The sequence below is a fragment of the Antechinus flavipes genome, chromosome 2 (assembly GCF_016432865.1).
Source record: "Antechinus flavipes isolate AdamAnt ecotype Samford, QLD, Australia chromosome 2, AdamAnt_v2, whole genome shotgun sequence".
Taxonomy (NCBI): Eukaryota; Metazoa; Chordata; class Mammalia; order Dasyuromorphia; family Dasyuridae; genus Antechinus; species Antechinus flavipes.
Genome location: NC_067399.1, coordinates 258700942 through 258717026, shown reverse-complemented (window position 1 = coordinate 258717026; position 16085 = coordinate 258700942). Strand labels below are relative to the sequence as shown.

Genomic DNA, 16085 nt, shown 5'->3' with positions numbered 1-16085 from the left:
TTTCTGAAGCCATTTTCCATTGTACTCAAGTATAATCTTTAACAATGACTAGAACTTTCATCTAGGTACAGAAGGATTTTTTCCTAGCAGCAGAGTGGTCTTTTAATTTGCTTAATTTCTCATTACTTTTTCATTATATACTTAATGTTTCATTGTGTACCTACAACTTTTAATCTTTCTCATTAAATTTAGAGTAAAATTGGATGTTTAAATGGGTCAGAAGTCATTAATCTGGCTTCCACTTATGACAGGCCCTGACTTGATGTTGGAATGTAAGCATTTTTTTTTTTTAATCTTCTCTGCCCCAGCTTGTGATTTGGATCCTTTCATAGGGCTGGTCCTAAAGTTTATTGTAATAGTTGCTTAGTGCTTTGAGTTTATGGAAATTAAAAAGTTACAAGATTGACTATTTAGTCACTGTAGATGTTTGAGATTATCTTTTCAGATAACTATCTATCTAATTCATATATGTAAAGACTTAGGTACTTGATCAATCAATTTCCAGCCTCATGAAAATCCATTCTGTCAAGGATGCTAAATATTTTTTGTAATATTGCAGGTTTTGTTATTTTTCTCCCTTTAGCATCACCTCTTATCTCTATAAAACGTATGCTTTTTTTCTTTCTTCCTACTCTAAGAGAATTCCCCTAAGAAAAATTGCTGTTTTCTTCTCACAGAGTCCTGGGCCACTTTGAGAAGCCACTGTTTCTGGAACTCTGCAAACACATGGTTTTTGTGCAGTTACAAGAAGGAGAGTACATCTTCCGTCCTGGAGATCTTGACAACAGTATTTATGTGGTGCAGGATGGGAGATTGGAAGTTTGCATTCAGGAAAATGTAAGAATGTCCATTGGCCAGTGTTGGCTGAGCTGAGGATCTCTTATAGTATTTGTGGTGAGGCTAATGAGTATATAGTTAGATGTTAGAAACCTTGAGTTTATTTCCATGCCTCAGGCTCCCTATTTTTCAAAATATGTATTTTCTGAGTTACTATCATGTAATAGTAAGATATAGCCCATTCTCAAAATGAGTTTGTAAACTAGATAGGCTTGTAATCTGTGTCTTACTTAAGGAGATAGGTCCTTTGACTTCAGATGACTTTTATAAAGTTTTTTCAGTGGTCTGCATGAAATATACTTTCCTGAATGAACAAATATAGAAAAACTTCTCACAATGTTTAGTTCAGCCTATGTGGAACTGACATGTAATTATTGGTGAGGGAAAAATCCCTCCTTCTAGCCTAAAAATACCAGCATGGTTTACTGTAGGTATACCAGGTTAGAGCTTTCTTACAAGGGTTTGACACTGGAACTTGGATGCTGCTAATTCCCTCTCACTAGAATAAGTTTCTGAGGACCTGTATGAACTGTTGTATTCTTGCTAGCAATTTCCTCCAAATGACTTAAAGTAATTATTCTCTGTCTTGTGGGTGTGAGTCTAGGAAATGAGGAAATGTTGGCTCAAACAAGCTACTGCTGAAGGGTGGGAATATGGCCCACACAGAGCAAAGAGGTTTTCTTCATTCTTTTCTGAAATGATGTTAGGTTTTTATATTCAAAGCCAGAAAAATTAGCACAGACTCTGCTTCAGAGATTTAAAGCAGGCACTCTAGGCCCGCACATTTCACCCAAGTGTTAAGCTGAAGCTTGTAGAATGAAGGCAGTTGGCTAAGGTCACGCGGCTAACAAGTAGCAGATCTGGGATTTGCATCCAGGGTTTAGGTTCCAAATTCCACTAGAGCTTGTATCTTATATCACATCTGACAAATTAGGTGTTTACATTAATCTTTCTTTACTCTGCTTTCCAGCTATCATGTATATAGTAACCATGTAGATAGTACTCACTGTTACCCAGCACTAGGGCTAAGTGCTTTATAATTTTTAACTTTTTTGAACCTCAGTAGATACTATTATTATTCCCATTTTACAGATGAGATAATAGACAAATAGAGGTTATGTGACTTGCCTGGGGAAGTGTACTCCAGCACCAGAGTTTTGTCTGCTGAGCCCACTGGGAGCCCTGGCATAAACAAACTCATGTAAAGTCAGTTAATGTACAGGTTCAATTCCATCTGCCTTCTATCTGCAGGATGGTACCGAGGTCGTGCTGAAAGAGGTCCTGGCCGGAGACAGTGTCCACAGCCTCCTCAGCATCGTTGATGTCATCACCGTGAGTCCCTCCTGGACACCCATCACCCGGGGTCTGGTTCTGTGTGTGTCTATGTGTTCAGCCTGAAGCCCTCCTTTTCTCTTTTCTTTATGCTAATTGGGCCTCATGCTGGAGGATGGATAGCTGGGCTTTAAAACTTCTTAGTAAGTCATCATTCCTCTTAGTCATATGATATAAGATGAGTTCAAGCATAGAACTAACCCTTATTTTCAGAGCAATTGAAAAGCAATCATTTAAGTAGAGTTAGGCATTTGAAATGACAGCAGTGTTTTTAACCTTCTTATCAGAGGTTACATCTTTACCATCATTCTGAGCTGAGCCCTGAGGGAACTTTCACCTTAATTCCTCTTAACAGCTTCAGGGTACTGCTGAGAAGCCATGATAGCCTTGGCAGGAATGCTGTGGAGCTGTCAGAAATCATGGATCAATTTCTATGTCATATTGGAATTTATAATGTTGCTCTAAGTTGGGATATTCTAATTAGATCCCGATTCTTATGTGTATTAAGAAGTTAGCAAACTACAGGTAAATCGGTATTTGTATATCTTATGCTAATTTTCTAAATAAAAGCAGTACTTTCACTTTCTCCTTTTGTAGGATTTATGCTTTGAATTTGCTTTCTCATATCTGCACTTTCCAGTAACATAGAGATAAGGACCAGACCTGTGATTTCACTGGTATAAGGAATTCCCAGAAGAAGTAACTTAGCTTGCTACCGCAAGTTGGCCCCTTTTCTGCAATATGTAGTCTGAAGGAGTTGTCTAGAGCACTGATAGGTTAAGGAAGTTACTCCTGAGTCACTGAGTCAATATGTATCAGGTGTAGGACTTCAATTGAGGCCATCATGTTTATCTTGATTTGATCACATTTATGTAGGGAGCTCTTGGTGAGGAAATTCCTTCTATCAATGTATTTAGCCAACTATGCTGCAACTCACAGGTTGCCTTGAAATTTTGGGTGTTTATGTGATGTATAAAGGGTTATATAAATAACCTTTATGCATCCAAGTCATATGAGACTAAGATCTACCATTTATTCACTATACCATGCTACACCTTTAAATTATACTCACTGCTAATATATATGTAATCTTTTAAGGTTTATAAAGTATTTTTCTTACAACCCTTCTGTGAGGTAGGTTGTTTGAGTTTATGATCTTTGTGCAGATGAAGAAAGGTTTAGTAAGTTTGCTCATTTTCTCAAAGCCAAGCAAATAAACAGTGGAACTAGGATTTAAAATCGTCTTTTCTAACTTGAAATCCATCAGCACTCCATGCTGTCTTTCTTCTGGCCCTGCTTATGACCACTGGTATATGATTGTAAGATAGTTGACTAGTGTTAGGGATATGGCTTCTCTCTGGGGTGTGTTTTTTGGGAGGAAGACAAAGCTGAATATTTAAAGATTGATGGTTTTTAAATAGACTATCTAAAATTAGCATAATTGGCAAAAATCTTGTGGGGAATGGTTTGGTTTAATACTTGGAACTTGAGATTAAGAGGAATAAGGATGACAGGAGGTGCAGGCTTGTGAATATATGGAAGGAATATAAAGATGGAGATCTTTTTCCAAATTGGATTTGAAAAAACTAAATGGAGGAGGGTATAGGATCATGATAGCAGCTCCTGCCCAACATGACCATTAAGGTAGATTTCAGCTGGGATGGCTTCTTTGAAATGAAATGTTGGATATAGGAAAAGATCTGAGAAACTTTATAGCTGAGGTTTTATTCAGATTTCTTGATACCTGCTCTGAGAAGGAACTAGAAGATATATTCAGGTGATATGTTTATGTTGTTGATGTTTATGTGATTTTCTTGAAGGATAGAATTTCAACATTATTTTAGCTATTTTGCTTCCACCTAATATTATGGCCTTTATTTAGATATCTCAGTTAGTAATTATCCTGTTGAGAGTTTGTTATACAATTTTCATCTCTTTTTAATGGGAGCATCTTGTTAATTTTTCTTTTTTCTGGGAGCATCTATCGTGTTGTATTCATGGTATCAATAAATATTTTGTCTGTGAGAAATGATTCATTTGGAGCTCTACTCTGTTCCATTAAGTATTAATCAATTTGCTATGATTTTGTAGGGGTAGCGATTATACGCTCTACATATTAGGCCCCAGAATTGTGAACTGAATATTCTAAGTTCATTTGTTTAATAATTTTTCCTTGAAGTGGTGATCAAGCCCAGCATGGCAAAGATGACTGAATGACATGAAAAATCTCCCAACTCATTTTTGCATCTCTAGGCCATTCTCTCTTGTCCAACTTGAGCAAGTAACCATCTTATAACCACTTGTACAATAGGATGCCCATACTTTGCCCAACTTGAGACCTCCCTGCTGACATACCATTTCATATTTTGGCACACATAGCAAGATCTGTTAACTAGTGGAATTTTGTACTTTGTATAGCCTCTTTAGAATGTTCAGGTATAAAATCTGGTATCAAACCTTATAAAAATAAAGCGTTAGAAGAAGAGGGCATCCTCCACTTCATTAGAGGAGACCACGGATCTTTTAATAAAGTGCCATTGACTCATAACTCTGCCTCAGCCTCTTTTACTGTAGCTTGGATATCAGTCTCCTTAAAATATTTTTAAACTTTTGAGACTTCCTTTAGATTCCCCTCATTCAATAATCTTATTTATCCTACTCCAACATGATATTTGGAGACCTGATTCACAAGAAGTTTTTATCAGGCTCTCCTCTCCAGAGAGGAGATTTGGATCTGAATTTGCTTAGAATTTCAAAACCTTGTTTGTGTCTTTTGTGTTTTAAATCTCTCACTAGGTAAAAATAAATCATTCATTGATAGCATGAAATTATACCACAAAACCAACCTTTTATTTTTAGATTTCTTTATTTCATTAATAGATCTCCTGTCCAAGAGAAGGAAGATTCATAATTTGTGCTCCTTTGCTGGGAATTAATTTGATTGGCTGCTGACTACCTAGCAAGCTATCAGTAACTGCAAGACCAGAGATACATAGTATGAATTTGGACTAAAGATTAGATAGAATTTTTTAAATCAAAGAGTCCTAACCAATTTTTTAATAGTAAAGCAAGGTGGTAAGTTGAGGTCTTAAAGATAGTGTTGTGTGGGGCAAGCAATGTGGTTTCTCAGAAGCTGTCTGCTAAAGTAAGAGAAGCCTTGACCTAGAAGAAATGAAACTTTTTATGTAGTTACCTCATCTCTAGTCAGTTCATTATTACTCTACCCACCCTATAAGGGAAAATAAACACAAGAGCCAATCCAGACTGATAGCTTTGCATAAGGAGCTTTTTGGGAAGGAGTCAGGTAGTGCTTGCTTATTTAACTAAGCTCTCTGCTTCTGTAATCCGGTCTCCTCCTTCTGGACTTCCCAGAGGTAAGGACTGGCCGCTTCTCTAGGGATTCTAATAAAAACTTTCAACCTTTCACTTTGAGAAATCTCTGAATAGTCAATTTAGGTTAGGATCTCTGTACCCCACACAGTGTGGAATAATGAATAGTGGGTTGGTTAGCTTTGGAGTCGAGTAGAATTGGATTCAAGTCTTGCCTAAGACATATAGTCAGTGCCTCGAGTATTGAATAGAAAGTTTTCTGTTTAGAGCCCTTCATAATTTGTCCTCCTCCTACCTTTCCAATCTTTTTTATACCTAATTCCCTACCATGTACTCTTTGATTCAATGACATTGGGTTCCTGTCTGTTCCATGAATAAAACATTCCAGTCCTTGACTTTGGGCGTTCTCTCTGGCTCTTTCTCATGCCTAGAATGTTCTCCATTTCCATTCCAGCTACTGACCTCCCTGGCTTTCTCTAAGTCCCAGCTACAATCTTGCCTTCTATAGGAGGCCTTCCTTAATCCTTCTAGTGCTTTCCCTTTTCTAATTATTTCTTATTTATTCTATATATATAGAGCTTGCTTCATAAACACACACAAATATACATGTGTACATATAGATATATACGTATCTATATGTGTGCATATCTATAACATATATATGTGTAACACTCACATATATATTTACATGTTGTCTCTCCCATTTAATAGTAAACTTCTTGAGGATAGGGATTGTCTTTTGCCTCTTTTTGTATCATTAGTGATTATTATAATACCTTGTACAAAGTTAGTGCTTAATAAGTATTTATTTATTGATTGATTTTTGGGTGCTGTGATCAGAAAAGCAGAGAATTACAATTTGAAGAAAGTAGGTGGAAGTAAGGCAGACACAAAAAGAATAATACTTTATTTTGAAAATATTTTGCAAAGAGGGAAAAAACTCTAACATAAACAATCAGCTTAATGAGTAAGCTAAGAAGGGAGTTTATTCTTTGTTCCTTTTTCTGCAGCTGATCTTTACTTCACTATTGTGTTTCTTTATGAAACCTCATTTGTTACAAAGAACATAATGGATGATGCTTGACCTATGATATGAATTGTGCAGCTGGGAATGGCAGTTATTATATGAGCTCTTAAATTAACTTTGAGTTTTAGTAATCAATCTGTCTGGGACTATTCATTCCCTTCCCAGCCTGTTGTGATGAAGTCTTGTCACAATGTCAGCAGTGATTCCACTTGCTTAGTGACAAGAATAGATCTTTTTCTTAGTGTAGTGGGAGTGGAAAATTTATGGGGTGACATTTGAGTGAAAAAATATACTATGTTGTGATTAATTGATCATTTTGAAAGATATCATCTCTTGTCTCACAAAACATTAATGTTTTGGTTGGAATATTTTTTTCAACCAAAGTAATCTGTGGATTTGAAAATTAAATGTGTGTGTGTTTTTTTTTATCAATTTCCAAAGGGTTAATCTTATCTTCTTTCCTTCTCCCCCTTTCTCTTACACCATTTTTTTTCCTCACTCTAGGAACAGGAGTGTGATTTGGGATAGGTTTTTCTGTTTCTCAATCATTACCTCATAGGACATTTGTGTTTAACTCCAAATCTGTATTAAAAACTTGATGTTTGTTTTGGGGGCAAAGAGGGGAAAATAATTGATATTTCAGGATATTTAGAGCTAGCCAAAGAAAATTATAGGAATCTGGTATTTAAAGCACAGAAATTAATGTTCTAAACCCTCTTATTATAGAATTATAATTTTAGTTTTTAAGTTTTTAGTTCTAATTTAATTTAATTTAATTTTAATTGCAGCAAACAACAAATTCTTGTGGAAAGTTCAGAAACACATACAGCTAGAGCATTTTTGTTTTACTATTGTCAAAGAGAAAACGCTTTGAATAAGGTTTGTGTAATTTTTATATGACAGCTAAGGCTAATAAAAGGAGAGGACTAAGTTCTCAACTGGATTAAATTTTGGTTCTTTGGAACTATCAGAACCCTTGGTAATAGGCTTTTAAACAGGTAGCTGATGAGCCCATTGTGAACTGGTTTCCTGTTTTTCATGAAGTAAAGATTGCAGATCCCTTCATTTTCTTCTTAGAAGACAATTTTCCCAGTCTAAGAGGTTTTATAGTTGTTTTTAAAAAAATACCTAGCTAGTAGTGAATAAAAAAATTTTATGAATCTCATTATTTTGATCAGAATGTATACTGAATAAGAACCCCTTGTTCAGATTTTAGTGTTTGCAATTGACAAAGCATTCTGAATAGAGTCCTATAATAGAAATGAATCATTAACTAGGTTTGGGGAAGAACAATGTTCAGAGAATTGGGAATCAGCTGGTTTTAGTTGGAATTCCCTGTGATGTGGCATTACAGACTGTGTTATTAAAATATATTTCAGTTATGTTTATTAAAGAACCTCTTCCATTTAGGTGAACTGTTTGAGCTAATATCTTTTGAGTAATATGCTAGAGTGCTTAGGGCTAGCTGTCAGAGAGAAAGAAATGTGGAATTTGCTTGATTAGTTTTTCTTTGCTCTCTTGGTAACCCCGCTTTGAATAATAGAATCAAAAACCTGGCAGTCTAGGGCCCTGACCTCACCTTATTCCTTTCATATTCTAATCCTGAGGTCTTTTGGCTTTCTCTGGTACTGGCCTCTCCTTTTAGGTTTGACATTTCTTGACTCATGATGACTCATGCTTTGTTTGGAAGAGGGAACTGAAGATCTTGACCTTGCTAATAGTCAATTCTGATTTCTTTTTGGCTGGGCTGATCACCTACAATTTAAGAAATCTATCTAGAGTAAAGTTCTGGTGTATATTTAGAGAACTGGCTTCCTAACTTTTAGAAGTCCCTTTTCCTCCCAAGGATTAGGCTTGGCCTGTGATGATAAGCCTCTTATGCTGCTTGAGGGCCTCCTGTTGTATGAATTGTCAACACAGTCTAGAGAAAAGTTGCTTTTCTTTAGTCAGCCAGCATTTATAAAACACATGCTATATTCATTGCACTATACTTGGCGCTGAGGATACGATAAAAAAGACACTTTCTAGCTCACAAATAGCTTTTATCATCTTCCCCCTAAACCTACCTCTCTTTTTAGCTTCTCTGTTTTTCTTGAAGGCATCATATCTTTTATAACTGCTCAGGTTCTCAATCTTGGAGTCACCCTCAACACCTCATATAATTAATTAGCCCTTATAGTTGTCTATTTTTCTCCACTGATGTGGTTAGCATCCTCATTCAGACTTTTTATTATTAATTATTAATCACAGTTATATTGCTAGTATTTATTATGTTATCATAATTATAATCAATGTTATGAATATTATTAATTATTATTAATAAATACACAGCAGTTATTCATCTAACTCATCTTAACTAGGATTGCCATTCTGTTACAGGGCCATGCAGCTCCATATAAAACTGTCTCTGCCAGAGCAGGGGTACCATCTACTATTTTAAGGCTTCCAGCTGATGCTTTCCAAGGTATCTTTGAGAAATACCCTGAGACCTTGGTGAGGGTAGTACAGGTGGGTCAAATTTTATGTTCTTTTCTTCTTTAGTAGTTACTGGAAGGTTGCTCCTGACAACAGTCCAAGATTCCTCCCCTGGAGGGAACTTTTAGAGAGTGTTTTCAGGTCTGATTAGCAGCTTTGTTGATAAATACTACTAACATCCACTCTATTTTATGTTCTTAGGAAAAGAAAGGATCCAAATCCATTCATCAGGGCCGAATATGGGGACTATAAGAATACATGGAAGAAGCTGGGAAGTGGAAGGGAGGGGGTGGTCTTAGGAACTTTAAGGAATAATCTGAGTTTTGATTGGCAAATGGTTTGAGAGGAGAATAGCAGGAGATAAGAAGCTGAGTTGAGCATTGTGGGTACTTGGAAAAATCTCCATGGTTTTTCTGAAACATATCTGTCTAGGTGTGGGTACCTGACAAATTTTGAGCCTAATGTTGTTTTTTCTTGTCAGATCATAATGGTGCGGCTGCAAAGGGTGACCTTTTTGGCTCTACATAATTACCTAGGGCTTACCACTGAACTCTTCAACTCTGTAAGTAGAAAAATTCATTCTTTATATCATATAGATCCCAGTCCCTAGCATTCTCATTACTTCTAAACCTTGGAAATTTAATATTTTTTTTCTGGTCTCATGAAACACATTGAAGCAAACCTTGACCTGGGAAAATTATAAATTATGCTTTTGTTTGCTTTTTGAATCTTAAGACTATTAGTTTTTCAAAACTCCTTTTGATTGAGGGTTCAAATTCTGTTATATTTCTTAAGATGTCATGTTTTAAAAAATAATAGCTAGTACTTATATAATGTTTTAGGTTTTGCAAAATGTTTAAATAATACCTACTATCAATTAGGGAATGGCTAGACAAACTAGGCACAGTAATGTAATGAAATTTTACACTAAGGTAAGAAATGAATATGGAGAATTCAAAGAAGGCTTCTTCTCCTTTAAGTACTCAGTATTTTCCTCCTTTTTTAACCCTTATACCATAACTGGAAAGATAAAATACTAATCACTCTTACATGATCCATTAATTGATGACTCTTCAAAGTGAGTTTCAATTACTCACTAATTACCTCATGTTGACATTGTTTGATTTAGTAACATTTTTGTATTATCACCTACCATTTCTGTCACCTCAAGCTAAAATGGGTCCTGTGCTTCCATTGTTGTTTCTTATCTCCCTTAATAAGTTGTAGATAATGACAAATGTAAATGACTTATATCCTTAGTAGAGTTGTACACTAGTAAGATTAAAGTAGTCAGGGCCTCCATTGTCTCAAGTATTCCAATCAGAGTTTTTTGTTGTTTTTGATTTGCTTTTATTTTACTAAAACATATTGATACATTTTGTTTTGATACAAAAGATTTTTTTTCTAAAAAGATACCTTTTTAAAAAACTTTACAATTATTCCCTGATCTACCTTCCCTAGCAGCAAAGAAAATGTTAAGTAAAACCAAACAAAGCACTAATTATATCTGATTCCAAATACAACATTCTGTGCCAGAATTCTCCCAGAAGGAAGCCTTTTTTCCTTTCCCCGCTTTGTTCTCCAGAATCTGGATTATTATTGCAGTTAATCAGAGTTGAGCTGCTTCTTAGCATTGTTTTTATTTACATTATTGCGGTCATGCATATTGTTCTCTTAGTTCTCCTTTCTTTGTTCTATTTCATTTGATTAAATCTTTCTCCATTTTTCTGAATTACTAATGTTGCTTTTTCGAAATGCAACAAAATCCCATTATTCTACTGTACTACAATTTGTTCAGCCCTTCAGATTTTACTTTTTAATTTTTTTGCTACTACAGAAAAATGCTGCTTTGAATATTTTGCATTTATGGAATCTTTCTTTGTATATTAACTCTTTTTGGTCTATTTTGTTGATTCTATAACTTCATATAAGTTTTGCCTGTTTCTGTGAATTCTTTGTATTCATTCTTCTTTACAGTACTTTTATTTATGTTAATGTATTATAGTTTGTTCAGTAGTTCAGTCAGTAAGGACATTTGTTCTCCAGCTTCTTTGTTATCACAGATAATACCACTTTTAATGTTTTTGTATATATGGCTGTTAGTAACACTCTCAGGATATAATTCCAGTAGTAGCACCTCTAGGTTAAAAGTAATCAATAATTTAAAAACTTTTTTGTATAATTCCAAATTGCTTTCTAAAATAGTTGAATAATTTTATAGTTCCACCAGTAGTAGATTAGGGTGCCCATAATCCACAGAAGCTCATTTTGGCTTTTAAAAAAATTGTTTATTGTATGCTAACTTATGCCTATATAAGGCAATTTGGTATTTTAATGCCATGTATTTTTCTTTTTTAAAATTAAAATTTTTTTAAACGTTATTTTGCATTCCAAATTCTCTTCCTCCCTCCAACTCATGGCCCCACCCATTGAGAAGGCAAGCAGTATGACTCCTACTGCACATGTGAAGTCATCAAAATGTATTACCATTTTTAGCCATATTGCAAAAAATTTTTTAAAGCAAGAAAGTGAAAATATGAAATAAAGAAAAATAAAGGAAGTCAAAACAATTGTGCTTTAATCTGTAATCAAAATTTATCACTTCTTTCTGTGGCAGAAGATAGCATTTTTCATCATAAGTCCTTTGGAATTGTCATGAATCATTGTATGGAATAGTCTTTCACAGTTACTTTATTGTTACTGTATACACTGTGCTCCTGGTTCAGCTTACTTTACTTTGCATCAGCTTATGTGTTTCCCCAAGTTTTTCTTAAACCACTCCATTTATCGTCTTATAGCACAATAGTATTTTGTCATAGTCATACCTTGTTCAGTCATTCCCCAAATGTTAGGGATCTCTTTAATGTCCAGTTCTTTTAATATCATCAAAAGGGCTGCTATAAATATTTTTGCACATATATACTTATCCATAAATCTGACAGATAATTTGCTTCCCTTTAAGTCCAAATTATATACCCATTTTGTCCTTCTCTTGATAGACTGTATGAGATGTTGGTCTATGCCTGGTTTCTATCAGACTGCTTTCTAGTTTTCCCAGTATTTCATGTTGAATAGTGAATTTTTGCCCTTCAAGCTTAGGTCTTTGAGTACATTAAACATCATATTACTTTGGTACAGCTAGGTGGCACAGTGGATAAATTGCTGGCCCTGGAGTCTTGAAAATGCTAAGTTTAAATCTAGTTTTAGATGCTTACTAGCAATGTGACACTTAACCCTGTTGGCCTCAGTTTCCTCATCTGTAAAATGAACTGGAGAAGAAAATGGCAAATTACTCCAGTATCTTTGCCAAGAAAATCCCAAATGAAGTCATGGTGGGTGGGATGTGACTAAAACAACTCAAAAAAATTATTGTTGTTTTTACACACACACACACACACACACACACACACACACACACACACACACACACACAGTGTGTATGTCATCATATTGTCTGCAAAATGATGGTTTTGTCTTCTCATTACTTATTATTTTTCAATTATTTTGTCATATTGTATCATATTTCTATTGTTAGCTACTATACTATAGTATTGAATAATAATGGAATTCTTACTTTACCCCTGATCTTATTAGTTTATCCATATTGCAGATACTGCTTGTTTTTTATTTTGATATATACTACTTATAATTTTAAGGAAAGCTCCATTTATTCCCATACTTCCTAGTATCTTTTTTGCTATTCTAGGAATGGGTGTTGTTTTTTGTCAAAAGCTTTTTGATATAGTCATAAGACTTTTGTTATGCCATGATATGGTCAATTGTGCTTATAAATCTGCTAATATTGAACCAGTCTTTCATTCCTGGTGTATATCCCATTATATCATAGTGCATTTTCTTTGTTATATATTGGTGTAATCTCCTTGCTAGTATTTTATTTAAAATTTTTGCATCAATATTCATTAGGGAAGTTGGTCTATGGTTTTCTTTCTCTGTTTTGGCTTCCTGGTTTAGACATTAAAATCATATTTGTGTAATAGAAGGAATTTGCTAGGCCTGTTTTAAAACCTATTTTTTTTCCAAATAGTTTATAGCCTGTTAGAATTAATTGTTCTTTAAATGCTTGCTTGGTAGAATTAATTTTTGAATACATTTGGTCATAGAGTTTTTCCCTTGGGAAGCTCAATGATGGCTTATTGAATTTAATTTTTTTTCAGATAGGGTTATTTAAATTTCCTCTTCTGGGCAATTTATATTTTTTGTAAATATTCATCCATTTCATTTAGATTATCAATTTTATTTACATATAAAGGGGCAAACTGATTTCTAATATTTGCTTTAATTTCATCTTTATTGGTGATACATTCACCCTTTTCACTTTTGATACTGGTAATTTGGTTTTCTTTTCTTTTTAAATCAAATTAACCAATGATTTATCTATTCTTATTGTTTTTTTCATGAGACCAATTACTAGTTTTATTTAATATTCAATCTTCTTTACTTGCAATTTTATTAATCTTTCCTTTGATTTTTCAGGATTTCTATTTTGGTATCTAATTGGGGATTTTTAATTTCTTCTTTCTCTATTTTTTTATTGCATGCCCAATTCAATGATCTATTCTTTTCTCTCTATTATTCATGTAAGCATATATAAATATACATTTTCCCGTAAATTTGATTTGGTGTCTTGTCTCATTATTGTCATTACTTTGATGAAATTGTTGATTGTTTGTATGATTTATTCTTTGACTCACTCATACTTTAGGATTTGACTTTTAGTTTCCTATTAATTTTTAATCTTTGCTTTATAAGGCCCTCTTATTAAATGTAATTTTTATTGCATTATAGTCACAAAAGGGTACATTTAGCATTTTTACTTTTCTGTGTTTGTAAGGGTTTTTATGCCCTAATATATAATTAAGTTTTTTACCCAATTGCCATGTAGAGCTGAGAAAAAGATATATCTTTTCTATTTCCAATCATTTTTCTCCAAAGGTCTATCATATTCATTTCCTTAACTTGCTAGTTTTGAGAGAGCTAAAATGGGATCCTCCACTAGCAGAGGTGTATTGTTTCCTCCTGTAATTAATTTAACATTTTCTTTAAGAATTGGGTGCTATGCCATTTGGTATATATATTTAGTATTAGCAATGTATTGACTATGGTATCTTTTTATAATAATAGCTTTTTATTTTTCAAAATACATGCAAAGATAGTTTTCAACATTCACCCTTGAAAAATCTTGTATTCCATATCTTCCTCCCTCCCTCACCACTCTCTTTTCCCTAGATAACAAGTAATCCAATATAGATTAAATATGTGCAATTCTTCTGAACATATTTCCACATTCATCATTTTGCACAAAAAAATCAAATAAAAAGAAAAAAAAACAAGCAAGCAAACAACAACAAAAAAGGTGAAAATACTGTGCTGTGTTCCACCAGTTCCCATAATCCTCTCTTTGACTGCAGATGGCTGTCTTTATCACAAGTCTATTGGAATTGCCCTGATTGTAAGTTATGGTATCTTAAAAGAATACACACACACACACACACACACATACACACACACACACACACACACACACACATCTATATATATAAAATTTACTATTTCCCCTCTCCCCTGATTTTGTGTAAAAAGAATTTTTAACATTTTAAAACATTTTGAGTTTTAAATTCTTTCCCTTGTTGCCTCCCTCTCCTGTCATTGAGAAGACAAGCAATTTGATATAGGTTATATATTGCAGTCATACGAAACATATTTCCATGTCTGTCATGTTGTGAAAGAAAACACAGACCAAAAAAAAAAAAAAAAAAAACCAACCAAAAAAAAATAAAGAAAAAGTATACTTCCATCTGCATTCAGATTCTATCAGTTCTTTCTCTGGAAATGGGGAATGTTTTTCATATTAAGTTCCATCTAAAAAACTGGAAACTGAGTAGATGCCCATCAGTTGGGGAATGGCTAAATAAGTTACAGTATATGAATGTTATAGAATATTATTGTTCTATAAGAAATGATCAGCAGGATGATTTCAGAGAGGCTCAGAGGGACTTACATGAATTGATGGTAAGTGAAGTGAGCAGAACCAGATCATTGTACACAGCAACAAGATTATACGATGATCAATTGTGATGGACGGGGCTCTTTTCAATAATGAGGTGATTCAGGCCAGTTTCAATGGTTTGTGATGGAAAGAGCCATCTGCATCCAGAGAAAGGATGATGGGAACAGAGTGTAGATCATAACATAATATCTTCACCTTTTTTGTTGTTGTTAGCTTGCATTTTGTTTGCTTTCTTATTTTTTTCCTTTTTGATTTGTTTTTTCTTTTGCAGCAAGATAATTGTGCAAATATTTATGGAAGAATTGCACATGTTTAACATATTTTTGATTATTTGCCATCTAGGAGAGGAGAGGGAGGAAGGGAGAGAAAAAAATTTGAAGCGCAAGGTTTTGCAAGGGTGAATGTTGAAAACTATTTGAAAATAAAAAGCCAAAAATAAGTTCTATACTACCTCTTAGCAAAATTTAGTTTCTCTAATTACCCCTTTCAGTTAGGCCTATTTTTACTTTCTTTGGTAAGGGTGCTTCTTTTACCATTTGGTCAATTCTTATTTTTAAAGTTATATTTTTTTCAGTATTTTTTGTGCTGTTTCAAATCAAGCTATTAATTAATTCTCTTTTCATGTTTTTTTTTTTTTTTAACATCACTTTTATTTCTTTCCCCAGTTATTCCTCCTTTGCTCTTATTTGATTTTTGAAATAATTTTCATTTCTTTAAAAAAAAAAAATCTCTCCTAGGAATTCTTATTAGGCTTCTTTCTAGTCAGCATTTATGTTTCTGTTCCTTGTAGAAACTTTGTTGTCTTCTGAGTTTGTGCCTTGAGCTCCCCGTGACCATATTACCTTTTTATTTTCAGGTTCTGTTGCTTGCCTGTTTTTCTTCTTTCCTTCCTTCTTTCTTTCTTTCTTTCTTTCTTTCTTTCTTTCTTTCTTTCTTTCTTTCTTTCTTTCTTCTTTCTTTCTTTCTTTCTTTCTTTCTTTCTTCCTTCCTTCTTCCTTCCTTCCTTTCTTCCTTCCTTCCTTCCTTCCTTCCTTCCTTCCTTTCTCCCCGTGACCA

At 34.0% G+C, this 16085-nt stretch overlaps 1 protein-coding gene across 4 annotated transcripts in view; it reads left to right on the top strand.

Annotated features, from left to right (window-relative positions):
* The window catches only part of PNPLA7 (patatin like phospholipase domain containing 7), a 223467-nt gene that overhangs the window by 16687 nt on the left and 190695 nt on the right, over nucleotides 1-16085 (top strand). For all 4 annotated transcript variants that reach the window (XM_051976848.1, XM_051976847.1, XM_051976851.1 and 1 more), the window contains 4 exons: nucleotides 678-837; nucleotides 2089-2169; nucleotides 8906-9034; nucleotides 9483-9563. In XM_051976848.1, coding sequence (XP_051832808.1) covers nucleotides 678-837; nucleotides 2089-2169; nucleotides 8906-9034; nucleotides 9483-9563 — 451 coding nt within the window. The remainder of the gene's footprint in view (nucleotides 1-677; nucleotides 838-2088; nucleotides 2170-8905; nucleotides 9035-9482; nucleotides 9564-16085) is intronic.